Source organism: Manis javanica, chromosome 17 (genome assembly GCF_040802235.1).
Source record: "Manis javanica isolate MJ-LG chromosome 17, MJ_LKY, whole genome shotgun sequence".
Taxonomy (NCBI): domain Eukaryota; kingdom Metazoa; phylum Chordata; class Mammalia; order Pholidota; family Manidae; genus Manis; species Manis javanica.
In genome coordinates, this window is record NC_133172.1 from 13295880 (window position 1) to 13322880 (window position 27001).

At 52.1% G+C, this 27001-nt stretch overlaps 1 protein-coding gene across 4 annotated transcripts in view; it reads left to right on the forward strand.

Annotated features, from left to right (window-relative positions):
• AKT2 (AKT serine/threonine kinase 2) overlaps positions 1–23537 on the forward strand; it is a 47546-nt gene extending 24009 nt beyond the window's left edge. For all 4 annotated transcript variants that reach the window (XM_017649521.3, XM_073226486.1, XM_073226485.1 and 1 more), the window contains 12 exons: positions 2578–2706; positions 4407–4518; positions 15524–15677; positions 16084–16215; positions 17694–17759; positions 18762–18830; positions 19600–19722; positions 20746–20874; positions 21076–21290; positions 21807–21894; positions 22005–22107; positions 23248–23537. In XM_017649521.3, the coding sequence (XP_017505010.1) occupies positions 2578–2706; positions 4407–4518; positions 15524–15677; positions 16084–16215; positions 17694–17759; positions 18762–18830; positions 19600–19722; positions 20746–20874; positions 21076–21290; positions 21807–21894; positions 22005–22107; positions 23248–23327 (1400 nt within the window). In that variant the 3' untranslated portion in view covers positions 23328–23537. The remainder of the gene's footprint in view (positions 1–2577; positions 2707–4406; positions 4519–15523; positions 15678–16083; positions 16216–17693; positions 17760–18761; positions 18831–19599; positions 19723–20745; positions 20875–21075; positions 21291–21806; positions 21895–22004; positions 22108–23247) is intronic.
• The last annotated feature ends 3464 nt before the right edge of the window (positions 23538–27001 follow it).

Below are 27001 nucleotides of genomic sequence, written 5' to 3' on the forward strand. Positions count from 1 at the left end.
CTTTTTGGAGTATTCGCTGCTGGTGTATAGAAACACAGCTGATTTTTGTGTGTATTGATCTTTCTATATTTGTTATAGTAGCTCTAGTAATTATTTTGTGGATTCTTTGTGACTTTCTGTATATAAGATCATGTTATCTACAAGTAAAGGTGGTTTTACTTACTCCTTTTCAAATTGGATGCCTTTTGTCTCTCTGTGTCTTCTCTAGCTAGAACAGTACAGTGTTTCATCGCAGTGGTGAAAGCAGACCTCTCTGTCTTGTTCCTGATCTCAGGGGAACGTCGGTCATCGCTGTGATGTTCACTGTGGTTTTTGCATAGATGCCCTTTATCATGTGGAGGAAATTTCCTCCTATTCCTGGCTTGCTGAGTATTTTTATCATGAAAGGGTGTCGGGTTTTGTCAAATGCTTGTGTGTCAGTCCAGAGGATGATGTGGTTGTCCCCTTTGTTCTTCTAACATGTCTTACAGTGACTGGTTTTCACATATGAACCACCTTCACATTCCTGGGATAAAACCCACCTGGTCATGGCGTGTAATCCTTTAATTGTGCCATTGAATTCGAGGTTTTGCTAGTTTTTGAACTTTATATATGTTGAGTCATTTTGTGTCTCCATATGAAAGAAGTCAATAAGTTAAAACTTACAAGGTACTTGGGACAGTGCCTTGGCACAGAGTGCCACTGTAGTCTTATCTAATCCTCCTCCTTCTCTTCATCATCAATTAATGGGTATCCCTGTAAGAGGAAACAAAGACTCAGAGACTGGAGTGACTTAACAGAGGCCACACAGCAAATACAGCTCAGATCCACATTGCCCTCCTGCCTCCCCGTGTGCCATGCACACTGTGATTCTGGCACAGGCTTCACCTGCACAGTAGGTTGATGATACAGCATTCATCGAGGGCCTGTTGTGTGCAGGGTCCCAAGGTGGGTGCTCTGTAGTTGCCATCTCATCTTTTTTTTAAGATCTTGATTCACATAACATGTAGTTCAGCCATTTAAAGTGTTATAATTAAGTGGCTTTCAGTGTATTCAGAGTTATACATTCATTACCACAATCAATTTGAGGACTTTTTTTTTGGTATCAATCTACAATTACATGAGGAACATTATGTTTACTAGACTCCCCCCATCATGAAGTTCCCCCACATTCCCCATTGCAGTCATTGTCCATTAGCGTAGTAAGATGTTGTAGAGTCACTACTTGTCTTCTCTGTGTTGCACACCCTCCCCATGCCCCCCCTACATTGTACATGCTAATCATAATGCCCCCTTTCTTCCCCCCCACTCGCCCTCTTATCCCTCCCTTCCCACCCACCCTCCCCAGTCCTTTTCCCTTTGGTAACTGTTAGTCCATTCTTGGGTACTGTGAGTCTCCTGCTGTTTTGTTCCTTCAGTTTTTTCTTTGGTCTTATACTCCACAGATGAGTGAAATCATTCGGTACTTGTCTTTCTCCACCTGGCTTATTTCACTGAGCATAATACCCTCTGGCTCCATCCATGTTGTTGCAAATGGTAGGATTTGTTTTCTTCTTATGGCTGAATCATATTCCATTGTGTATATGTACCACATCTTTATCCATTCATCTACTGATGGACACTTAGGTTGCTTCCATTTCCAATTTTAGGACATTTTTACTACCCTAAAAAAGAACCTGCCCCTCTGACTTGGCTGTCACCCTCCAATCTTTCCCCAGATTCCTCCCCTCTCTTTCCAGTCCTAGGCAACCAGTAATCTACTTTTCATTTCTATAGATTTGCTTTTTCTGGACATTATATAAAAATGGAGTGAGATAGCTTGTGGTCCTTTGTAACGGGCTTCTTTCACTTAGCATAGGTTATGGTTCATCCATGCAGCATATATTAATAATTTCTTTATATGACTGAGTAATACCCCATTGTTTAAATATGCCACATTTTGTTTATCCATTCATCAGTTGGTGGACTTTTGAGTTCCTCCTTTTTGCTATTATGAGTGATGTTGCTATGGACATTTATATACGAGTTTTTGTATGGATGTATGTATCACCATCTTATTTTAATCCCTAGCAGCCCTCTGAGGAGTGGGACCTTGTAGTGTGTGCGTATATGTATATACACAGGGTGCTTGAATAGTCATGGTTAGAACAAATGGAAGGGATCAAGGAGCACTTGGAGGGCAGAACAACAGTTATACCAGCCTGGCACACTATTTTGACATTTGATCCACCTGTGTGGCTGTGCTGGTGAAAGCAGCCCATGGGGATTTGGCCTTACAGGGCCACAGGGCATGTGTGTTTGGAAGCTTGGGCCTCCCCTGGGACTGGGCCATGTGCTGGCAAGGGTGGCTCGCTGCTGGCCGCATGCTGAGGCAGCTGGTGCCCTGGGGCCCTGCAGCAGGCGCCTTCCTGCCAGGCATGACCTCTGGATCACTGGGGCCAGCTCAGCACCCAGCCTGCGTCAGCAGGGGCCTCCTTGAGGGTTTCTCTGGGAGCGGCACTCTCCTGCCCACTTTCTCATCTGCCCTCTTCCCACTGAGGTGCCCCCTGGGGGGCACTGGCTGCCTGCCCTGACCCCTCTCCCCACCCCCTCCTTCAGGTGAATACATCAAGACCTGGAGGCCCCGGTACTTCCTGCTGAAGAGTGATGGCTCCTTCATTGGCTACAAGGAGCGGCCCGAAGCCCCTGACCAGACCCTGCCCCCTCTCAACAACTTCTCCGTTGCAGGTGCGGCCCAGGGCCCTGCGCCAGAGCTCCGGGGCTCAGAGGTCTTGAGGGCACCCGGGTGTGGGCCCCTGTTGGGCTGTGGGCCAGTCCAGGGCCGGTTTGCCCTTGGGTCCGTTTTCCTGCCTTCCGCCTGCTGTCCCTTCTCCACGTCAGCTGGGGGGCTGCACTGTTGGGCTGTGGAGAGCAGGAAGGAGGGAGAAGCCAGGCATTTTCCCAGCTCCCCGCCTCTGTGGCTCTAGCTCCTGCTGGCCAGTCCCTGTGGTTCTGGCTGGTGTCAGGTGCCTGCCGGCCTGTGGATAATAGCCTGCTTCTCTCTCTCCCTAACCTAGAGGCAGCCTTGGCCACCACTCAGTTGATTGCAGGGCTAACCTCACGTCCTTCGTCCCCTCATGGTACCCGGAGTGGTGCCTTCCAGCTGGACTCTGGCCAGTGAAAGCTTGGCAGGCCCAGAGCCCTTGCCAGGGCCTTGCAGAATCATGATCCTGCCCCCGAACCCTTGTCTCCTGCTTGCCCCTTTCCTGCTGACCTAATCAGTCACCATGTCCTCGCCCACATCCTACGAACATTTCAAAGACACCCCCAATTCCACTGCCACTGCTTAGCCCAGATCACTCTTTGCCGCCACCTAGTTCCCTGCTCCAGCTGCTTCCTCAGCCTCACCCCTCCAGTCCACCCGTACCTGCTCTCAGCAGTCCAGCCTCAGCCTCCTCTCTGTCCTGCTTAGAGCCTTGTCCTAGGTGCTTTCCCCGTGTCCTTGTGTTCTGGCGACCATGACATGGCTGTCCCCAGCCCTGGCTCCTTGTCCTAACTGCCACCTGTCCTGAGTAGCTTCCTGCACGTTTCTCCCTTGGTGTCCTAGGTCCTTCATACCCACCATGTCCCAAACTGTCCTTCGAGTATCCCCTCCCCTAACCTCCTTCTCCAGCTCCATCTCAGGGAGGGCGCTGTTGCCCTGTAGTCCTCAGGCCAGAGGCCTGGCCCTGTCCTGGATGTGCCTCCCCCAGGGCCTGTGTGCCTGCCCTTCCTTCCCCTCCCTGTGGCTTTACTCTGGTGTAACCCCAGCCTCCTCCCTGGTCTCCCAGCTTCATTTCCTCACCCTCTACGTGGCAACCAGAGAGCTCTGTCTGAATCTGTTCAGGTGCCTTCCCTATGCAAAGCCTTCTGTGCTCCTGGCTGCTCTCAGGACAAAGTCCAGATTCCTCACCATGCCCCCCACCCTGCAAGCAGGCCCCTGCCCCTCTCCAGGCTTCTAGTCGCTTCTCCCCTCCTCACATCCAGAGCAGAGTTGGCCATTCCCTTAGTGTGCTGGGCCATCTTACACCTCTGGGCTTCTGTACATGACTCTCCTTTGGTTTGACTGACCTCATTCCCTTTCCCTTGAGGGCTCAGCGCAGAGCTGCCTCTCCCCTGGGAGTGTGCCCTCGCCCAAGCCCTGGGCTGTGTTGGCCACCTCCTGGGCTTTGCCCCATCACAGCCCTGCCCACTGAGCTATCGTGGTCTAGTGGTCTGTGCCCCTTCCATACACACCCTGGACCTTGAGCCCTGTGGTGGCAAGGCTAGGGCTGTCTCAGTCACTGAAGTATCTCCAGTATCGTCTGGCAGGGGGCTGACACGCAACACGCAGGAGGTGGCTGGGGGCTGGGGTCTATAGGCCAGCAGGGCTGTCTCCTCACCCTCCTGGCTCTGTCCTCCCTCTGCAGAATGCCAGCTGATGAAGACCGAAAGACCACGGCCCAACACCTTTGTCATTCGCTGCCTACAGTGGACTACCGTCATTGAGAGGACCTTCCATGTCGACTCTCCAGATGAGAGGTGAGTCTGGGCCTCCATGTGGCTACCCTTTGAGAGTGGCCAGGCCCAGGGTGGAGAGAAGGGATGCGGGTGGACAGATTGTCCTGGCACCCTATGTAGGCATTCCCAGTCTCAGCCCTTCTGTGAACTGGGAAGAGTAGGGGTTAGTATGCAGACCCTACTCTGTGTCCTCAGACTGGAGGTTGCATTGGGATTGTGGGTGGAGTTTGTTAACAGGGCAGAGCTCTGGGCCTGCTCTGGGGGCTCTGACTGGAGATGCGGGAAGTCAGGGAGCTGCATTTTTAATGAGCATCTCCATGATTTTGAGGCATATGGTCCAGAGATTATTTTAAAAAGAACAATTGAATAATCAGAAGAGATGATATAGATTCACTTAGTTTCAAAAATCAAACAGTACCAGGAGTTGTCTTCACTATCTCTTCTGACCCATATGCCCCTGCATATTAACTGCTATTCTTCTGTGTCCTTGGAGAACTGTGTTTACAGACAAGTTCATTCAGATGGAGGCTTGTACCTTACTCCCCATGTTTTTTCTCTTTACACAAAAGGTAACATTGTACCTGAAGTTTCTTTTTTACTTAATGTATCTCGGGGACTCTTTCTGCTTCCGCATGTGAACACCAGCTCTGCTGCTGCAGTGGGTGCTTGCTGTTTGTTTTTTATAAACAGCCACACACGTATGTCCCCAGTTTTATTTAGCAGTTCTTTATTAGTGGTGACTGGCATTGTTTCCAGCCTTGGTGCAACAGTGAAGTACCTTGTGTGTATCTCCTGTAACATATGTGTAAGTAAATCTGTAAGATGAATTCTTAGATGCTGGATTGCTGGGTCACAGGGATTTGCATTTGTAATTTTGAGACATGTTTCTATTGGGTAATGTCTAAGAGTGTCCTCACAGCCTTGTGTTTTCAAACATTCGGATTTTTATCAGTCTGACCAGTGGGAAATGGCACCATAGGGTAGTTTTAAAAACTAACCTTTTTCTCTCTGTGGATGAGTGTCCTTTCATATGTTCATGAGCCCTGTGTGTTTCCTTTCTGAATTGTTTGTTCATATCCTTTGTCTGTTTTTCTGTTGTATAGTTGGCCTTTTTCTTATTTGTTTCTGAGAGCTCTTTATAAATCAGGGAGCTTAGCCCTTGGTAATGAATGGCAAATATTTTTGCCCACTTTGTTCCTGGGCCTCACTTTGAAAGATACTCCTTTAGCTTAGTTGTAGGGTAAGGAGTTAGGTGATCCTCTGAAAAGTGCCATCCAAGAGAACTTTCTGCCATGATAGAAATGCTGAATACCTGTGTTGTGCAAGAGGGTAGCCAGTAGTCACGTGTGGCTATTGAGCATTTGAAATGTGAAATGTAGCTAGTGTGACTGAGAGATGGAATTTTTTATTTTAAGTTTAAATCACCACATATGGCTACTGGCTACCCTCTTGGACAGTGTGTTTCTAGAGCATACACTCAACAGTATCATAAGGCATGTTACCACAGTCTATACTGTAATTAACATTGCACAGCTTTCCAAGGTTAAAAATATACTCACCCCACCAAGGGGAACAATTATCATTTCAGGCCAGCTGAGGTGCTACTCGGTTGAAAACTAGGGACACAGATACAGACTGCTAGTGAGAGCAAATAGAGACCAGTATGCGCATAGAGCCTGGGTGCTGGGCTGAGTTTTAAAGAATGGATAGGAGTTGGCCATGGAGATAGAAAGGAGGTGACTCCAAGAAAAGGGACCAGCATATGCAAAGGCCCAGAGGTGATACAGTTTGTCATCCCAGGGACCACGGAGGGTCCTGTGTCAGCAGAGAATCATGGGCCAGGGGTCTTGGAAGAGGAGAAGTGGAGACCCTGAGGCTGATGAGCTCAGCCAGGGCCTGGACTCCAGATGGAGGGGCCCACAGGGCTTGGCAGATGGTGAATCAATTGGGGTTTGTCACAGGGTTGCTGAAAGGTTCAGGGGGATGACAAACAGGAAGCCCGTGATTCAGCAGTACCTGGCACACGGTTTGTAAGCCTTGTAAAAGAGCAGTGGGGAGCTGGCAAAGTGTTTTAGTAGGCAAGAGATCTACCCTAGTTTCCTTTTTAGTAAGATACCATGCCCTTCAGCTTGGGGAAGAATCCCTTTACTAAGACTTTAGGGGCTGGAGAGCCCCCATCATCTGGCGTTTCTCAGTGCCTGCTGCAGCCACTGGAGAGAAACCTTCTGCCGCCACTGGAGAGAAACCTGCTGGGATGGCTCTGAGACCAAACCCAGATTCCTGACCCTAACCCCGGGGGCGGTGTAAGCTAGAAACCCAGCAAGGGGGAGGCCATTCTGCTCATGACTGTCCTCGCTGCCCTGTCTCACATAGGCCTGGGCCTGGGGACGGTGGGCTCAGGGGGAGTGGGGTGGGGACAGAGGGCTGCTGGATGGTTGCCTCAATGCCTCAGGGCTGCTCCCTGGGCACCTGGTAGCCTCCCTGCCTCCCCAGGGCAGCTAGAGGGAGTTGTGTACATCCTCCACCCATGGCCAGCTTGTTGCAGACTTAAGAGAAAAGCTGAAAAAATAGCATACTAAATGAACATCCAGATAACCTGTACCTAGATTCAGCAGTTCAGCAACTGCCACTTTTACCTCATCTGACTGTATTTTAAGCTGAGTCCTGAACTTCTGTTCATGCTTCATGATACTTTCCTTCTTAATATTTCAGCAGGCGTCTCCTAAGAATAAGGACTTTGTCCTACAGACTCATGATGCCGTTATCACACCTGAGATGATTATTTGTAATATATTTATTAACATCCTCTCCATAAACATCCATACTTGAATTTTCCCAGTTCTCAAAATGTTTTTCAAACCAGGATTATTCCAGGTACCTCTTGCCTTTCTGACCTCTTCCCCTACATACCATTGGTTTTTTGATGAGCCAGGCTAGCTGTCTTGTAGAATGTCCTACACTCTGGATGTATCATATTGTTGCCTTTTAGCGCTGTTGATTTTGTTCCTCTGTGGCTGTATTCCCTGTAAACTGGATATTAGGTCTGGAGCAGACTGGCAAACTATGGCCCCACCTCCTGTGTTTGCAAATAAAGTTTTATGGGAACATGACACAAATTCATTTACAAAATATCTGTGGCTGCCTTTGCACCCCTACTATGGGAGGGTTGAGTACGTGTGACAGATACCATGTGCCTTGCAAAACCTGAAATATTTGGTATTTGTTTTACAGATCCCTGGTCTTAGCAGGTGTATGTACTTAATATAGTGCATTATATTAGTGATATTTTCAGTGTAAATCTTAATGTAATTTATCTGCTTAGACCTCTGAGTGGCTTTTAGTCCCACTTGGAGTAAACTCCAAGATCTGCCATACTCTACAAAGTCCTATATGATCTGGCCTTCTTCTGCAGAGTCATTTTCTACTGCTAGTTCCCTCACTTTCACCACACTGGTCTTCTTAGTTCCTTAAACATGCCCAACACATACACTTCCCACTCCCTGGACCTTTGCACTTGCTGTTTCCTTTGCTTAGAACCCTCTTCCCCCAGGTACCATTATGGTTTTTCCATAACTTCATGGGGTCTCTGTTCAAATTCCTCTTCTTAATAGTGTCCTGCCTTGCTCCTCATGACCCTTACCCTTAGCCTGTTTTATTTTTCTTCAGAACACCTATCTGCCAGGTGTGACATTTTCTATTTGTGCCAGGAACATAAATAGGTGTTCAGGAAATGTTTGTTGATTGAATAAAAGAATAATTAAAACTAATTCTCTATTGAGCCAGACCCTGTTCTAAGGTTTTTATATCTCTTAACTCATTTTATTCCACAACATTTCTAGGAGGTAGTTCCTCATCTGGTAAATGGGGGTCGTGGCAGAACCAGGGCACAGGGAGTAAGATCTGAGGAGCCCAGATCGTCCCCCATGGGTGGGGCCAGGCCTGTGTTGGCCAAGTTAGCCATTCTGAAGGTTTCTGTGAACAGCGGGGGACCCCAGATGCCCTCCAGCTGTAGATGCCCCTCTGGGTCAGAGGAGGGCCCTGGTTAGGGAGGGAGGTCCCCCTCTGCAGTCAGCTTTTCCTCCTGAAGCTGGGACAGGGACAGGTTGCATTGAGGACAGCCCTGCTGCCTCTGCTTCACCAGGCTTCCCTCTGGCACACATTTAGTCCTGCTTAGGAGGGTGGGGTGGGTGCCTGGGACCCAGATTCTGGGGTCACATCATGGCTGTGCCATTTTCTCATAAGCGTTCAGTTCACTGGTTGTCATGGGAAACAAAGGAGGACGTAAACGTGCAAGCACCGGCCCAGGGCCACCCTGTGAGATCTTGTGTGCTGGCACCTTTTCTCTCCTCCATCTCCTCTGCCACTGGTGCCTCTTGGCTGGAAGACTGCCAGAGGCTCCTCCTGCTTCCCCTCACTACCCCAGTCTACCCCCTTGCAGCAGGGTACAGACTAACAACAGAACTCAGGTCCTGTACGCCCTCAGCAAATCCTTCTGTGACTTCCCATGGTGTTAAGGATGAAGATGTCAGTACCTGACATGGGGCCACATGGAGCCCACTGTGTTCTGGGACTATCCTACCCCCACTGTTGCTTGGCTCCTCTCTCTCTGTTGGCCTTGGCCACACTGGCGTCTGCTGGGCCGTCTGCAGACACCCAAGCCCGCTCCTGCTCAGGGCCTTTGCTGGGCTGTTCACTGTACCTGGATTCCTTTCCCTCCCAGCACTTTGCATGGCTCCTTTTTCCCTCCATTTCATTTATTTCACAGCCGTGTACCGAGTTTCTGTTCTGGGTGCTGTGGGTGGCCCACATTCCAGCGACATCATTCAGGTCCTGGCGTCCATACCCCTTCCTTGGAGGGCCTTCCCTGACCACCCTCTGAGGAGGCTCCCCTCTCTAGTCTCCCGCGTCTTCTCTGTTAGGCTGGAGCTCCAGAGGGGCTTGTTCGGCTCACCTGGGTGCTCGGGAAGGGCTAGCTGGCCGGGGGAATTTGCACACAGCCCTTTAAGGAGCTTTTCTGCCTACTGCCTCATTTCACCCCACATGACCCACTGGTCCCGGCTCTACATGTCAGCCATCCGAGGGACAAAAAAAGTCAAATGGCCTGCTTGCCACCAGGAAGGGACAGAGCTAGGATTCATGCCAGGCCATCCGGCTCCAGAGTCTGTTCCTTGAGCCACTGTGCCAGGCTGGGGACGTGAGAGGCAGGCAGAAGCCCTCGCATTGAGGCTGATCAGGGCCTCATGGCCAGTTTGCAGAGGAGCCGAGGTCCAGGCCTCAGCTCTCCTCTCCCCAGCTGGTGCTGCCTGGGAAGTCTTCCCCACTGGTACCTTCCCTGGCCCTGGAACCCATGTGAGGGATGAGAGGGTCTCAAAAATACCCCTGATGGGAGGAGTGCTTTGGGTGCAGCAGGGGTGCCTGGTTTGTGTCCCTGGGTCTGCTTGCTGGCTCTGTAACTGGGCACATCAGCCTCCCTGTGCCCCAGTCTTGTTTATAGCATGAGGCAAGGAAGAGTACCTACCTACTCCATAGGTTCTAGGGGTGGACTTGGAGTTGCCTCACATAAAGCATTTTCAGCAACATCTGGCCAGCTGTGCTCTGCAAGCAGAGGGCCTTTGTGGTGCTGTTTAGTAGGGGAGGCCCTCTCGAAAGGTGGTCTGGGTCAGAACTCCCAACAGGCATCTTTCTGGGCTCCACAGGATGGTGTCCCTTAATCCCTGAGCCTTCCTGCCAGAGCTCCCCCTTGGTCCTCTGGGCCTCATCTCCCAAGGGAGCTGCCACTTTCATCAGGGACTGGCTATGCGGTGCCAGCAGGAGGTGGGCGGGCCTGGTGACAGTCCTGGCTCTGTGACCTGCACTGGTGACCCCAGTTCTGCATGCCTTAGTTTCCACATAGGAAACATGCTCCCTGCTCCTCCAGCACCAGGGAGGGGAGTGTAATGAGGTGGCCTCTGTGGAGCTGCTGTTTTTCTCATTTGTCCTGAGGGGTTAGGGGCGGGGAGGGTTCCCCTGCGTGGGGTGGAAGGCACCTCAGCCTGAGCTCTGGATGGGAGCTCCCCTCTGCCCCAGACACCATGTTGCAAACCCTTGAGGAGCATCCTGGATGGAGGCCTTTGCTTTTTCTCTAGAATTGTATGTGCTGCAACCTTGTAACCTTGGTCTAGTTGGAACAGGACTGGGGGCTTTTCAGGCAGTAGGAGAGCCCCAGTTACCCCCAAACCAGCCTCCTGCATCCCCATGGGTTCCAAGGCTCCCCATGGGGCTGGGCAGTGTAAGCCAAGGAGCCACAGGTTCAGACCTCACTGTGTCTTGGGTTGAACACTCCTATGTGCGTGCATCTTTCCACACAGCCACTCGCCATCCCCAGTGTCCCCAGCCTGCTAAGTGGGGCGGGGCAGGGAGAGGTGAGCTTGCCCAGGTGGCAGAGCTGCTGTTTGACCCCCAGCTGCTGTGGCTCTGTTGCCTATGCTCCTGGCCACCTGCTCTGCAACCCAGAGGGGCCCTGGGGAGCTGCTTCTGCGGCGGCCGCGGCATGAGTGACCCATTGTGGTTTCATTCAGGCTGCTGCCGGGCTGTGTTCTCCGCCTTTATAAACCAAGGGGATAGCACCCTATACATGTTAGTCTGCAGCTTGCTTTTTTCATGTAACAGTCCCTCAAGAGCTCTGTGCATGAAATGTTATATATTTTTAACATATTTTTTCCTTTTTAATACAGTTAGCCTGTCTCTCAGGAGATTGGTGGGTTTTTTTCTCAATCCATGGTTGTATACTCAAAATCAGCATTTTAAAATTTCTGAGAGGACAGTTATGATCTGATAAAGTGTATCATGGGATGTGCCCCTGCTCCCCCACCTTTTGAAAAACAGGAGTATTCATGTAGGAATAGGGATTTATGCTATTAATTTGTTCCCAGGAGGAATGGGTTAAAATAAATTGAGAAGTGCAAGTGCCAGTCTGAGGCACTGGGTCAGGGAGGGAAGAGGCCAGTGCTATTCTGCCTGGGTGTGCACCGGGCCTGGGGCCACTCACACTTGGGCTGCCTTGCTCATTCGTGCCCCAGATAACCTACTGAGTACCTGCCCAGATGCTGGGTCGCATCACGTACAGACACCCAGCCCTCAAGGAGTGGACATATGTGGGTTACGGGGTCTGCACTGGGCATGGGGAAGTCTGGTGTGTGAGCACCTGACATCTGTGCTGGAAATACTCATGAAGCTGTCCCGGGAAGCACAAACTCCTGTCAGCGAGGCTCCTCTCCAAGGTGGGGCTTTCAGGTGTGAACTGGGGCCTCAGGCTTGGGTGCTGCTTGGTTCCCGAAGCCTTGGAGCTATACAAGAACTGCCCTCCCCATCTGCCTGGAAGGATGTAGATGCTTTGTGAGTCCAGCTACTACACTCTGAGCAGTATTGCGTTTTTCTTGACTTCATCTTTTTTCCTGTGCCTCAGTTTCCCCATCTAATGCAGGAGGGGTGAGTGCCCTGTAAATGTTTATTATTAAAAAATGGTGACATTAGCCTTCCGTACCCCTGACTCCCAGTTCCCTCCCTGGAGGCAGCTAGGGCCCTGGGTCAAGAGTGCCTTTCTGGAGGTGTTCGTGCTTATGTGAGTATGAGTGCTTGTGCATAAATCCCTTGTCTTTTTTTTTTTAATTTTGATATCATTAATGTACAATTACTTGAGCAACATTATGGTTACTAGATTGCCCCCATTATCAAGTCCCCCACACATACCCCATTACAGTCACCATCCATCAGTGTAGTAAGATGCTATAGAATCATTACTTGTCTTCTCTGTATATACTGCCTTTCCCATGTCACCCCCCCTTGCATTATGTGTACTAATTGTAATGCCCCATTTTCCCCCTTATCCCTCCCTTCCCACCCAACCTCCCCAGTCCCTTTTCCCTTGGTAACTGTTAGTTCATTCTTGGGTTCTGTGAGTCTGCTGCTGTTTTGTTCCTTCAGTTTTTGCTTTGTTCTTATGCTCCACAGATGAGTGAAATCATTTGGTACTTGTCTTTCTCCACCTGGCTTATTTCACTGAGCATAATACCCTCTAGTTCCATCCATGTTTTTGCAAATGGTAGGATTTGTTTTCTTCTTATGGCTGAATAAAATTCCATTGTGTATATGTACCACATCTTCTTTATCGATTCATCTACTGATGGACACTTAGGTTGCTTCCATTTCTTGGCTATTGTAAATAGTGCTGCGATAAACATAGGGGTGCATATCTTTTTCAAACTGAGCTGCTGCATTTTTAGGGTAAATTCCTAGGAGTGGAATTCCTGGGTCAAATGGTATTTCTATTTTGAGTTTTTTGAGGAACCTCCATACTGCTTTCCACAATGGTTAAACTAATTTACATTCCCACCCGCAGTGTAGGAGGGTTCCCTGTTCTCCACATCCTCGTCAACATTTGTTGTTGTTTGTCTTTTGGATGTTGGCCATCCTAACTGGTGATATGTCATTGTGGTTTTAATTTGCATTTCTCTGATGACTAGCGATGTGGAACATCTTTTCATGTGTCTGTTGGCCATCTGAATTTCTTCTTTGGAGAAGTGTCTGTTCAGCTCCTCTGCCCATTTTTTAATTGGATTATTTGCTTTTTGTTTGTTGAGGTGCATGAGCTCTTTATATAATTTGGATGTCAACCCCTTATCAGATATGTCATTTATGAATATATTCTCCCATACTGTAGGATGTCTTTTTGTTCTACTGATGGTATCCTTTGCTGTACAGAAGCTTTTTAGTTTGATGTAGTCCCACTTGTTCATTTTTGCTTTTGTTTCCCTTGCCCAGGGAGATATGTTCATAAAGAACTTGCTCATATTTATGTCCAAGATGTTTTTGCCTATGTTTTTTTCTAAGAGTTTTATGGTTTCATGACTTACATTCAGGTCTTTGATCCATTTTGAGTTTACTTTTGTGTATGGGGTTAGACAGTAATCCATTTCATTCTCTTGCATGTAGCTGTCCAGTTTTGTCAACACCAGCTGTTGAAGAGGCTGTCATTTCCCCATTGTATGTCCATGGCTCCTTTATCTTATATTAATTGACCATATATGCTTGAGTTTATATCTGGACTCTCTATTCTGTTGCACTGGTCTTTGGGTCTGTTCTTGTGCCAGTACCAAATTGTCTTGATTACTGTGGCTTTGTAGTAGAGCTTGAAGTCAAGGAGCATAGTTCTACCTGCTTTATTCTTCCTTCTCAGGATTGCTTTAGCTATTCAGGGTCTTTTGTGGCTCCATATGAATTTTAGAACTATTTGCTCTAGTTCATTGAAGAATGCTGTAGGTATTTTCATAGGGATTGCATTGAATCTGTAGATTGCTTTAGACAGGATGGCCATTTTGACAATATTAATTCTTCCTAGCCAAGAGCATGGGATGAATTTCCATTTATTAGTGTCCTCTTTAATTTCTCTTAAGAGTGTCCCATAGTTTTCAGGGTATAGGTCTTTCACTTCCTTGGTTAGGTTTATCCCTAAGTATTTTATTCTTTTTGATGCAATTGTGAATGGAATTGGTCTCCAAATCCCTTGTCTTTTAACTCCAGTAGCATGATATGCTCTGCACTGTTCTTCACCCTTGTTTTTTAGTGTAAGATGTCTCAGGTCAGTCCAAGACTTCGTGTAGACCTGCCTCGTTCTTTCACATAGCTGTGAATGTCTCCTTGTACAGATGCTAAAAATGCATTCTCCGCACCTCACAACACCCTGTTGCCATGTTTCATCGAATCTAAGACAACATCCTCTGAAGATACACCATTATTGTATGTAATACCAAGGATTGGTGATGCCCAGTTAAACCAAGACAGGCTGCCAGTCCCGATGCTTCTGGAGTCCAGCAATGTCCAAGCAGGGAAAACAGTCCGTTGTAGGACTGCTGGACAATGCAAGTGGTGTTATTTGGGGTGTGAGGATATGGAGCCTCAGAGGAGCGTGGCACACAGTGCCCCCTGTGTGACAATGGGCAGGGGCCTCAGTCACCCTGCTGCCTGGGCTGGGGGCTGACTCTGGAAGATGCCTGTCTGACTATGCTCATTGGGGCTAATTGAAATTGCTGTGGTTTGGGAGGATGCCTTTCTGTGCTCTTTGAGTTTTCTCAGTCCTAGTGAACGTTTAATTTTTCCTACTGTAAATGTGGCTGCTTTATAGACATAAGCAAAATCCATAGGGTGTTCAACATATATTGGGTTGAACCACCTAAAATTATGTGGTGGATCAAAAATGAGGGGGCAGGGTACAGACAATTTGGTATCATTCAGCCTCATATTTTTTTTTGTTTGGTCTTTGGTCATTTTTACTTATCTTTTCTAGGTGATGTTTTCCCTTTATACAGACATCAAAAAATTGTTTCTCAGCAAGTTTTGAATTAAGAGTGACAGTACTGGTTTATTGTTCTGAACCCAGGCTCCCTTCTCTGGGACCGACCTGCTTCCCTGTCCACTGCCTCCCTCTGCACATCCCTGCTCCACCAGGATCCTCTGCCCTTCACTTATCCTCCTGCAGACGGCCCCTCCACTGAGTCATGTCAGTCGGCTCTTGCCTTGTAAGACCTTCAGATTTTTCGGCTAATGAATGTTTCCTTTCACTCTTGGTTTTCTTTTATAAAATGCTGGTCACTGGTACACTTGAACTTGTCATCTCTTTTGGAGGAGTTCGGAGGAGCACTGCCTCCCCCTCATTCAAGGCTTAGGATGGCAGCTTGTTTTCGAGGGGCTGTGGAGAAAGGTGGTCTCCCCTTTGTGGTTATTTAACTGCGGCCTGACTTCAAGTGACCCTCAGGCCAGACCATTCCTGGGACATAGATGGTCTCTGTCCGTGTTCCACCCTTACCCTCCCCAACCGGCCACAGCCAGAGGACATGTCAAATTACAGTCGGGTCCCATCAGCTCTCCCAGCACAGATGGATCTTGTCAAAGTGCACAAAGGTGGTTGGGCATTTGCTTGCCCGTTGGAGAGGATGCGGCTCAGCCCTTTCTTCCCCAGGGGCTCATAGATCCCCTGACATGTCCCACGCAGGGAGGAGTGGATGCGGGCCATCCAGATGGTCGCTAACAGCCTCAAGCAGCGGGTTCCAGGTGAGGACCCCATGGACTACAAGTGTGGCTCCCCCAGCGACTCTTCTGCAGCCGAGGAGATGGAGGTGGCAGTCAGCAAGGCGCGGGCCAAGGTGGTAAGTGCTGGGGGGTGGGAGGTGAGCACCCTTTCCCCCAGCATTGGCCCTGCTGCCCGTGGTTTCCATGCAGAGTATGCAGGGACCCAGCCTGGCACTTGGTGACTGCTATGTAGTAGGGGTGTGGAGGATGCCCCTGGGCTGCTCTGTGCCCATGGGGTAAGGCCTCATCTTGAGAGAGAGTGAGAGCTGTCTCCTCCCGTACCAGGGAGAGCTAAGCAGTAGGAGAGTCTCTGTCTGAAGGCCAAGTACTTCGGAGCAACAGCTCTTCCCAGAACCTCCTTTCCTGCTCATGCCTGAACATTTTGGCAACAGTGTCCTTTGATTTTCCTTTCTCTTTGTTAAAATTTCCTCCCACGGACTGTGTGCCAAGTGCTGACTGTCCCACTCTCTCCATCCTGGGCAGACCATGAATGACTTCGACTATCTCAAACTCTTGGGCAAGGGCACCTTTGGCAAAGTCATCCTGGTGCGGGAGAAGGCCACCGGCCACTACTATGCCATGAAGATCCTGCGGAAGGAAGTTATCATTGCCAAGGTGGGTGTTCCCAGGGCTACTGTTGGCTGGCCTCTGAGGAGGCACACCCGGAGCCTGACTGTGCTGGGGAGTCCACGTAGGGCTACAACCCTTACCTGTGCCTTCTGCTGCCAAAGGCTCATTCCTCCCACCAAAACCCATCCCCTGGGCCCAGCTCTGCAAGTCCCCAGGGAACGGGACCCTGAGTCACAGAGAGAGTGGGCCTGCCTGCCGAGCCCCACCCCAAACACACACTCTGGGTGCCAGGGGAACAAAGAGGAGTCTGACCAGGGTCTCACCTGGCAGGGCTGGCAGGCAGGGCCCTTGAGATGATAAAGGGCCTTAAGGGAGACCAGGAGGGTCGGGGTGTAGCTCAGGGTGTCTTAGTAGGTGGCTGGGCCAGGAAAGGAATTCTACTTCTTTTTTTCCTTATTTAAAGTTTTTAAAATGGAAAATTCCTGATGTACACAAAAATTTTGAAAGAAAAATATAATGGACTCCCATGTAGCCATCATCCAGATTCACTAATTATCAGCATTTGGCCAGGTCGCTTCCATTAGCTCTGTCTTCCCATTTTTGTTCTGGAGTATTTTAAGGCATGTTCTAGACATCATATAATTTCACCCATACATACTTAGATGTGTATTTTTAACAGATGAAGATTTTAAAGACTGTAATTATGTGATTATATCCAGCAAAATTAACAATCCCCGACATCATGGGTCAAAGGCAGGGTTTCTCAGCCACAGCACTGATAGCATTTGGGGTCAGGTCATTCACTGTCCCTGAGTTGTGATCGTCGGAATGTCTTTAAACATTATTACCAGATGTCCCATGGGGACAGACTCAGCATCTGGGGACTGCAGATGTTTCAGGATACGTAGCAGCATGCTGGGCGACTGCCATGTGCTCAGATACCAAACCTGAGCCTGTATCAGAGTCACTGGGAGGTCCTGTGAAGCTGGTGCTGGGACCCCCTGAGTTTCTGGTTCTGTGGGTCCAGGGAGGGGCCTGAGAATTTACATTTCTCCAAGTTCCCAGGTGATTCTGATGACTCCAGTGTGGGAGCCACACACTGAGAACCATTGCTCTGCAGCCTAGTCAGGGTTAGATCTTATTCTTTCTCAGCAAAAATGTTTATACGTGGTGACACTCCCAAACTATGGTGTCAACTCAGGGTTCTCATAATGTCTGCTTGTCCCCCACTTAGGGATGTTAAAATTGGCCTATGAGTTCAGGAGATAACAACCTGATCCCTCTGTCAGCAGTCCCCATCAACTTGTCACTTCGTGTTTTTGAGACCGAGCCACTGATTGTCCTTGTCTGGGTGCATCATGTCTTTAGGGCCGTCGAATGGTGATGCTCTCCTCCTGTCATTCTCTGCATGTTGGCTGGGAATAGACTTGCATTTCACCAAGACACTGCTCCCCCGTCCTTTAGGTTGGCGGGGTGCAGGTAAGGTGCTGCCCACCAGCCTCTCACCTGGCCTCTGTCTGCAGGATGAAGTTGCCCACACAGTCACTGAGAGCCGGGTCCTCCAGAACACCAGATATCCCTTCCTCACGGTGAGTGGCCCACGGTCGCAGGCTGGGCCGAGCCTGCCTGCATGCCATGCATGGGGCCTCCAGGCCCACCCCTTCGGGCAGAGTGCAAGGAAGGAGAACCCTGCCACTGTGAAGCACAGGCTTAGGACTGGCCAGGTGGCTGGGGCCAGGTGTGGTTCAGACAGCCTGGGGTGTTAGCTTCATCACAGATGGTGGGTGGCTTCAGGGGTGTGACTGCTGTCGTCATGAGTTTGAGGTGCTTAGCACAGCTGGACAAAGTTACTCTGTTTTTGATTTTGTTTCATATAATGTAATCCTGGAAACAGATGTGTCATTGTGCTGCCTGCCAGCTCAGTCTGAGCAGACACCTCTTTGGGCTACAGTCTCTGTCAAGGCCAGCAGCCGTCAGTTAAGTGACCCAGGTTAAGGATGGCTTATGGGTTGTTTCTTTAGCTCAGCTGCTGGGCAGATGTCCTGAAGCCTTGGCACTTTGGTACTTGTTCAGACGAAATCTTATGAGGTACTTCAGTGTAGAAGACACAGAGCAGTAGACTTATCCTGGGCAGGGGGTGGGCTCCTTAGAGCTCAGGTTGAGAACCACTGTTTGTTGGCAAATCACTTGTCCATCCTGTCTCTGGGGTTGGCTTCCAAGCCACTGCCAACTCCCTGCCAGCAGACATTGTGTGTGTGAGAGACAGTTTAACACTTTTGACTATAAAACAGGAGGATGAAAGATGTAAAATAGCTCTGATGGCCAGAACATATTCTCTCCTTGCTGGCCATGCCTCTTGGAGGCTTCCATGAAGGCAGAGGACAGGATCGTACAGCACATTAACTCCTTCCCTGCCCTCAGACCCATGAGCTTACATACCCCCAAAAGGTGAGGCTGAGGTCCAAGCTCCAGCTACCTGGGCCAGGGCAGGGCATGTATCTGCAGAATCAGCAGTGCCCCTGCCCCCCCGGGTTTGGCAGACAGTCCTCCTTCTTTCCTCCTCCTACCACAGTCACCTGCCTTCCCCACAGGCGCTGAAGTATGCCTTCCAGACCCACGACCGCCTGTGCTTCGTGATGGAGTATGCCAACGGCGGTGAGGTGAGCCCCAGCTGCCCAGCCTGGGTCCCGTGTGCTTCCTTCCCAAGCGTGGTGGGAGGCAGACAGGAACTGTGGTGAGGTGGAGGGGTGCAAGGGAGATGTCCTGCCTACTGCCCGTCAGATCGTTTCCCCCCGGCCCTTGAGGCAGGCATCATCACCTCCATTTTGCAGGTGGGGAAACTGAGGCTCAGAGAGGTTAAGTGGCTTGCCCAAGTTCACACCACCACTGAGTTGGTGGGCAGGAGCCAAATCCAGGTCCAGAGAGGTGTACAAAGGGCTATGGGGTGGTTGGCCGACATGCTGCAAAGAAAGCATCTGCTGGTGCAGCTCCACCAGGCCTCGGTGTTCCTGACTCTTCCTGGTGAAAGACACCAGCCACTCGCTGTTGCTGAGCTGCTCCCAGTCACTCCTCGTCCCACACTCCCTACTCTCTGCATGCAGGTCCCACTGCGCATTGTCACTGGCTCGTGACTTGAGTTCCTCTGCTTTCTTGCTGTCACTCCCTCATTCACCAGTCCCTTCGTGCCACCCCCTTACTCTTCCCTTGGCGCCTCCTGGCTGCCTTTGCTTTTCATTTCTTGCTTGGTTTTTTTTACTCACATGAGCTTGTCTCTCCTCACCGTCCCTCAGTTGACCATTCTTGCTTCACCTGCCGCTGCCTGGAGCAGGTGTTCCCGTGTCACTGGCCTGGGCGCCATGGGCCGGCAGCCAGGTCCTGTCCACCCCTCCTCTGGGCCAGGGGTCTGACCTCTTCTTCCCTCTCTGGCAGCTCTTCTTCCACCTGTCCCGGGAGCGGGTCTTCACGGAAGAGCGGGCCCGCTTTTATGGCGCAGAGATTGTCTCCGCCCTCGAGTACTTGCACTCGAAGGATGTGGTGTACCGCGACATCAAGGTGAGCACGTGGCCTCCAGGCGAGGGGCCGGGCTGGCCCATGGTGCCTGCGTGGGGCTCACGGCCTCCCCTCCAGGTGTCTGACTCCGAGCCTGTGTCCGCCTCCTGCCCAGGCCGGGTGGCGGCTCTGGAGCAAGCAGCTCTGTGCAGGGCCTCCCCAGCCCCTGTGAGCAGTGCTCCTGGGCTGCGGGGCAGGGGTTGTAAATTGGTAGGAACACCTTTGAAGGCAGTTCGGCAGAATGCACCAGTTGAGCATATGTGCGCCCTAGAGCCGTCCTGCTCTAGGTGTGTGCACACAGGAGCAGGTGCCTGTGTCCACCTCAGAACATGGACACATATCGTACCCTGTGGCTGGACACACGGTGGGCCTCTGCGCAGCAGCTAGAGAGCAAGCCCCAGCCACACACGATGGCGTGGATGCGCCTTGCAGGCTGACGATGAGGGAAGAGCCAGAACAGACGAGATGAAGCTATATGGTCTGCAGGTGCATACATAGGTGGAAAGCCGGAAAGAAAAAAGCCTGGTAGTAAAGTTACTTCTCAGTCATGATGGTTAATAACTGGGAAAGGGGCACATGGGGTTTCTAGGGGGCTGGTGGTGGTCTCTCTTGACCTGGTGGAGGTTACACAAAGGCTCACTAAACTGCCCGTTTGTGTCACATTCAGGAAAAATCAGGAAAAAGATAGTGTGTCTTACATGCTAAGTTGGGGACCTGCTACGCGTGGGTGGGGGAAGGTTGGGTCAGGGCCTGATTCCCATACCTTCCTGCCTGGCTTTTTTCCAGCTTCCCTGGGGCCTGGATGGGGATGTGTTGGGTCTGGCCTCCCTCTAAGCCTCAGAGGCAAGGGCTTAGCCTTGTGCCAGAGCTGTGCCCCAAGGCCCAGTCTGGAACTCATCGCCTGACAGCTACCACCCCAGGCCACAGCCCCACGTGGGGAAGGGCTGGGGTGCGCAGGGTGTGGGTGGGTGTGGCATTGGGGTGCCCTGGGAGGACGTAACCCTGACACATGGACTTTTCCTACAGCTGGAAAACCTCATGCTGGACAAAGATGGCCACATCAAGATCACTGACTTTGGCCTATGCAAAGAGGGCATCAGTGATGGGGCCACCATGAAAACCTTCTGTGGGACCCCCGAGTATCTGGCACCCGAGGTGTCTGAGGCTGGAGGTCCCAGGGGCATGTGAGGCCAAGGGAGGAGGGGCCCTCAGAGCTGTGTGTTCCCCCCACTCGGAGCCTCCACATCGGAGCAGGACGATGTCTCCCAGCCCCAGCAGAGCCATGTCCCCCTTGGGCCCCTCAGCTCCTCAGCCCCGGGGCCTGGCCCTGGCCGCTCATTGCCCCTCCCTGCTCAGGTGCTGGAGGACAACGACTATGGTCGCGCTGTGGACTGGTGGGGGCTGGGCGTGGTCATGTACGAGATGATGTGCGGCCGCCTGCCCTTCTACAACCAGGACCACGAGCGCCTCTTCGAGCTCATCCTCATGGAGGAGATTCGCTTCCCACGCACGCTCAGCCCTGAGGCCAAGTCCCTGCTCGCCGGGCTGCTTAAGAAGGACCCTAAGCAGAGGTGAGAGCTGGTGTCTGCCCTGCCCAGCCCAGTGCCACCTGCTGCCACTGTCCTGTCGGCCTGGAGGGGGGGGCATTGTCCAAGGGTACACTCACCTGTGGGCTGTGTGCCGCCCCCAGACAGCCTCCAGCAATCCCCAGAGCTGGCACTGGGGACCGAGTGTTCTCTTAGGGAAGTCTGTCTGTAGCCCTCTGCCCCCATGGCCTTGTTTTATGGGGACACCAAGGAGCAGGGTGGCCCAGGGTGACCAAGCTGTTTGTGGAAGAGCCAGGATGGAAAGCGCCGTCTGCTAAGCCCACCCTCTCGGCTCCCATTCTGGGTCGGAGTCCATTGCTGTCTTCTGGCTCTCACCCTGGGCACGTGAGCGCCCACCCTGAGCCTTGGTTTCCTTCTCTGTGGAGAGGTGGCCCGTGGCTGGGATAGGATGGTTAAAGGTTGCTTAGGGCCGGCAGCAGAAGCTCGTGCCCCAGAGCCAGCTGCCCCAGGAGGCGAGCACTCATGACCATCTCTGCGCAGGCTTGGCGGGGGGCCCGGTGATGCCAGGGAGGTCATGGAGCACAGGTTCTTCCTCGGCATCAACTGGCAGGATGTGATGCAGAAGAAGGTGAGCCCCAACACCTGCCTGCCTGCACTTGGAGCCTGGCTGCTTAAGGGTGGCCTTGACCCAGGTCTGTCATCCCCTAAGTCCTGAGTCTAGGCTCCTCTCCTCCACAGCTCCTGCCACCCTTCAAACCTCAGGTCACATCCGAGGTCGACACAAGGTACTTTGACGATGAGTTCACGGCCCAGTCCATCACGATCACACCCCCGGACCGCTGTGAGTCTCCGAGGCTCCCTCACCTGGGTGGGCCTGGCTGGCGGGGGAGGGTGGGGTCCGCTCTTGACCCAGTTCCCCAGGGAAAGCTCCTCGCAGGCCTCCTCAGTGGGCAGTTTGCCCTGCAGTCTGCTTACAGGGCTTTTTGCTGTTGGTATGTCCACCTTTGGACCTGGTGAGGGTCACCAAGAGCCATTGTCTGTAGCACTCTCCAGGGCTCAGGGCAGAGGTCTGCCCAGGAGATGTCTGGGCCCTCGCCATTGCCTGGGTGGCAGGTCCATGCTTGTCTCCTCAGATGGCCTGGGATTTGGGGGCCGGGCTGGTTCATTGACTCTGTAGCCATTTGCCTTCTTACTCTCACCTACCCAGTGCTAGACTCTGCTGGAGGTGGAGCAGTGACTGAGACAGCCTTGGGCGTGCCCTAGGGTGCTCCCAGTCCAGCTTGGGTAACAGACCAGAGAGGTCAGGGCTGGGGTATAGGAGCCCAGGGACTGGGGAAGCCCAGAGGAAAGCCTGACCTGACCTGCAGGTTTGGGAGGAGACATGGCAGCTGAGATACATTCCTGGCAGAAGGAATGGCATATGGGATGCCCAGAAATGCCAGCATTGCATGGGCAGGGAACCACAGGCGGTCAGAGTAGGTGGGGGAAGGCAGGGGCCACTGGGACCAGAGCCAGAGTACCTTGGGGGTCACTGGGACGCATGGGCATGTGTTGCACAGGGAGCCATAGAATGGTTTGTGCAGAGGAGGGATGGACTTAACATCAGGGCTTTAGAAAGCCCCCTGGCTGCATGTGGAGGGTGGATTGTTGGGGGCAGGAGTGATGGCCAGTTCAGGGGCCTGGGCTGAGGAGTGGTGTGGCGCAAGGAGGAGAGCAGAGACAGTGGTGGGTCGCTCAGGAGGCTGCGTGAGTGAGCGAGCAGGGGCTGCAGCTGAGGGCCTGTGTCCGTGAGGAAGCGGCCAGGCTTTCTCTGCCCTGCTCTCGGGAATGGCCCACTGCCTGGGCTACGTGCTGTAACTGCCTGGGGCTGGCGTCTCCCTGGTGCCACCCCTGCCACCGGGGAGGCTGGGCAGGGCGCCCAGGAGGCTGCCCAGGCCCTTTGCAGATGGGGTCTCCCCAACCACCACTCCCACCCCCACAGATGACAGCCTGGGCTCACTCGAACTGGACCAGAGGACCCACTTCCCCCAGTTCTCCTACTCGGCCAGCATCCGCGAGTGAGCAGCGCCGCCGCCGCCACCACAGGACGCAGGCTGCCACCACCGCTGGGGGCTGTCTTCTCTTTTTTTATTTTGCCTTTTTTGTTTGTGTCCCCATCCTTCACGTTCTCACACCCATTTCCAGTTTTTTTCTTCAGCCCTCTGCCAAACTGGACTCCGTGGTCCCAGGGGCCCTGCCTCCCGGATCCTGCCCTGCCCTCGCCTTTGCGCCCAGACCAGGATGTGAGAGACTCTCCGCCGCCTTCCCCAGGATCATGCCTTCGGCGAGGGGAAAGATTCTGATTTTTAATTACCGCAAGCCCCAGTGAGGGGCAAAGCTTGGAGCCATGGGCCTGCCTGGATTTCCAGCCAGGGTGCCCACAGACAGCCTGCCCCCAGGCTGCAGCCTCCGTCGAGATTACCTTGTGGGACGTGACGCCCGGTGGACAGGGGCCTGGTGCTGCCCTCCACACCCTGTTGTTAGGCTCCGTGTGGCCTGGTGCAGGGCGATCCAGCTCCTCCTGTCATGGGGGCAGAAAAGCAATAATGTCCAGGGACAGGCAGGGGCCTCGGGAATCTACAAGGGGTTTAGAGCTCCCTCAAGTGCATGGGGCCTCATCTGCCCCGTGGGGAACCAGGAGGGGCCTGGGGGGCCGGTGCTGCCTCCTGGCCCCGCCTTCCCCACCTCATAAGGCGCTCTCCTGACCATGTGGACAAGGCAGGAGGAACATTTGGGGGCTGGCCTCCCAGCCCCCCCAGCCCCGTGCCTTACCAGGGCTTCCTTCCAGCTGGCCTTACCTTCCGCTGGACCCCAGGCCTGGCCCCAGCCCCTCCCAAGGATGGGGGCTGGGGTTGCCCCCTTCTCTCCGCCTGGCGCAGAGCTGTTACACATCTCGCACCGAGACAGTATTGGGTCCTGTGGGTGGGCTTGGGGCGAGGAGGAGGTGGGGGTGAGTATCTGGTACGTCTGGGGTGGGGGCCTCTGAACAGGGAGGCTCCAGGCCACCCCACCCCTTCCTCCTCTCAGGCCCCAAGTTCTACAGCCTTAAGGTAAACACGTGTCAGGGCTGTGGGCACGTGTGCGTGTGCCTCGGACTGTTTGTGTCCGTAGGTATCCCTGTGCATCTGGGATGCAGGTGACATGGGGGGTGTGTATGTGTGTGCAAGGGCAAGCCTGTCCTAGCCACGTGTGTGTGTGTGTGTGGGTGGCATGTGTGGGCTTGGGCCCTGACCCCGGCCTGAGCATTTCATCCTGTGGGGAGGGGTGCTGGCCTAGCGGGGGAAGCCGCACCTGGGGTCCACTTGCTGCCCTGTCCCTCCCCTCCCCTCCCCTCCCCTCCCTTCCCCCGCAACATCTCCGGGTGTATGGAATTTAGTTTTTGTGGTTTTGATCTCCCCACCCCACCTCCTGTACCAGACAATTCACAGGAAGACATCCTAGGGTGGGGTGAGGATTGGTTTGGGCGGGTGGGGGGTGTTTTTTCCTCTTTGTGTATGTCATTTATCTGACAGTTCTCCCATCTTCCCACTGGCCTTTCCCTATTCCTCATATTTGTACGGTACAAGCAATAAAGACACTCGTTTCTGACCAGGGCTGTCACCCTGGGCCTGACCTTGTTTATGGGGACCGGCCCCCAGCACTAGCCGCCTCCTGCCCCCACTACTCCACGCACAGCGCTATCAAACACGAGGTGGGGAAGCAGGTGGAGGAGGCCTCTGAGGGTGGGGATGAGCCTGACCTGCATGTGCAGCGGGACCTGGCGCCTGGGGATGTGGAGGGGAGGAAGGGAGACTCAGCGTGGGAGCGTGTGCTATGCGTGAAAGCTCCCTGGGACTCGGGCAGGGGCATGGTGGACAGAAACCATTCCAGGCTCTCAGAAGCTGCTTAGGCAAAAGAGGTGGGGTGGAGGGACATGGGTGGTTCTGAACAAGGAGGGTGTGCGAGGTGTTGCTGAGCCCTGAATGTGAGCATGAGAGGGATTGGATTTGCTTCACATGGTCCTTGTGAAGGACCATTGCACAGCCCCTTCCCGCCCTTGTGCTAAACCAGGGAGAGGGACTTGTGCCTGCCGGTGGGGAGCGCCTCAGGTTTGTCTACAGCCCTCAGCTCTGGGAATCCTGATCGCTGTCCCCCTTACCCTGAGTCCCCATGCTTGAAACACTCCTCCTGGACCCCCAGACCAGGGCTGTCCCCGCCGAGCCCTGCATAGGTGAATTTGATATCATATTTTGCCAGGTATTAGGGCTTCACACACATGGAGTCTTTGAGATCTTTGGTGAGGGCAGTGGAAAAGTTGGATCCAGTTTATAGAAATCTGCATTAGCTACAGCTAAGACTCAGGGAATTTTGTTTTTCAGACTTTCTATGGACTTTATTTGATTACAAAAGTATGTCCTGGTAGGTGTTAGGTAAACAACAGGGACACTTACAGGGAAAAACCTCCTCTCTTCCCGTGGGTCACGGTCCCCCACTTGGGCACATTCAGGAGCCTACCTCAGGTTAGGGTTGTTTCTCACTCCCCCGGATGGGGCCCCGCAGACTGTTTCCCCGTTGAGTGTACGTCCTTAGGTGTCAGTTGTGCTCCTTAACTTCTGTAGGGAACTCCCAAAGAGGGAGTTTTAGGTGGACGAGTTTCAATAAAGTTTTACCAATTTGAGTATATTAATCTCTTTTGTCATGTGCATGTAGCAAATTTCATCAGAAGTGGTATGTGGGTGTGTGTGTAAGAATAATGCAAGCAAAACAAAAGTATGAATAAGAACGTCCCAGGCCTTTGTACTCACTACTCTGCAGAGATGGACATATTTTGAAAAGATAGCTTCCCCTTTCCTTGCATAAGGCTTTCCTCTCAGTATCACCAGGCCCTGGGCTCCATCCTGCCACATCTTCCCCTTGCACCTACCAATATACGTGCATTAATAGGCTTGGTAACGATGAGATCCTCTCAACTCCTGTCTGGGTTTGGGGGCTCCACGGGACATTACTCTCCAGTTGCTTCACAAGGGCCCTGGGAGTGTGTGGGCCCCAGCTGGTTCGCCTGCCCACTGTTGACAGTTTACTTGGCTTCCAAGTTTTGTTCTGTTTTTTGCTGCTATCAGTAGTGCTTTAATAAACCTTAACAATCCACCTTTATTGCTCTTGGGCTTTTATTTTTGTACCGTCCGTGGTTGTATTTTAACATGTCAGATAGCTTTACAAAAAATGCATTTGATTCACATGCTTCTAACTTCAATTTGAAATAACTGTAGACTTGTAGACAACTTTGTAAGTTAAAAATAGAACTAAAATGAGCAGGGGATATACACCATGAACTTGGAGCATTTTATAGTGCCCGAATAGGCGGACCTGCTAACAGGTCAAAACTTCGCTGATGGGGGTCAGTAAAGGGACATGGGCGCTAGGGAAAGGGCCCCCTGTGCTAAAGCTGGCAACAATTTAAGGAACAAAGTAAATAGCATACTACTGGGTTACACTTAAAGTATAAAATGAGTCCATACTGATACAAGTGATAAATGGTGAGGAGAGACATACCTGGACAAAATTCCAGATAATTTCTGTGGATACTTTGCCTTCAAGAAAGGAGAGTGTAATTCCCATTCCTTAGGGATGGGCTGCAAGGTGACTTCCTCCCAAAGAGCAACTTTTCCATGGAGAAACCTGGCAAACGCTATGTCAGCCAGGTGATCAAGGTCAAC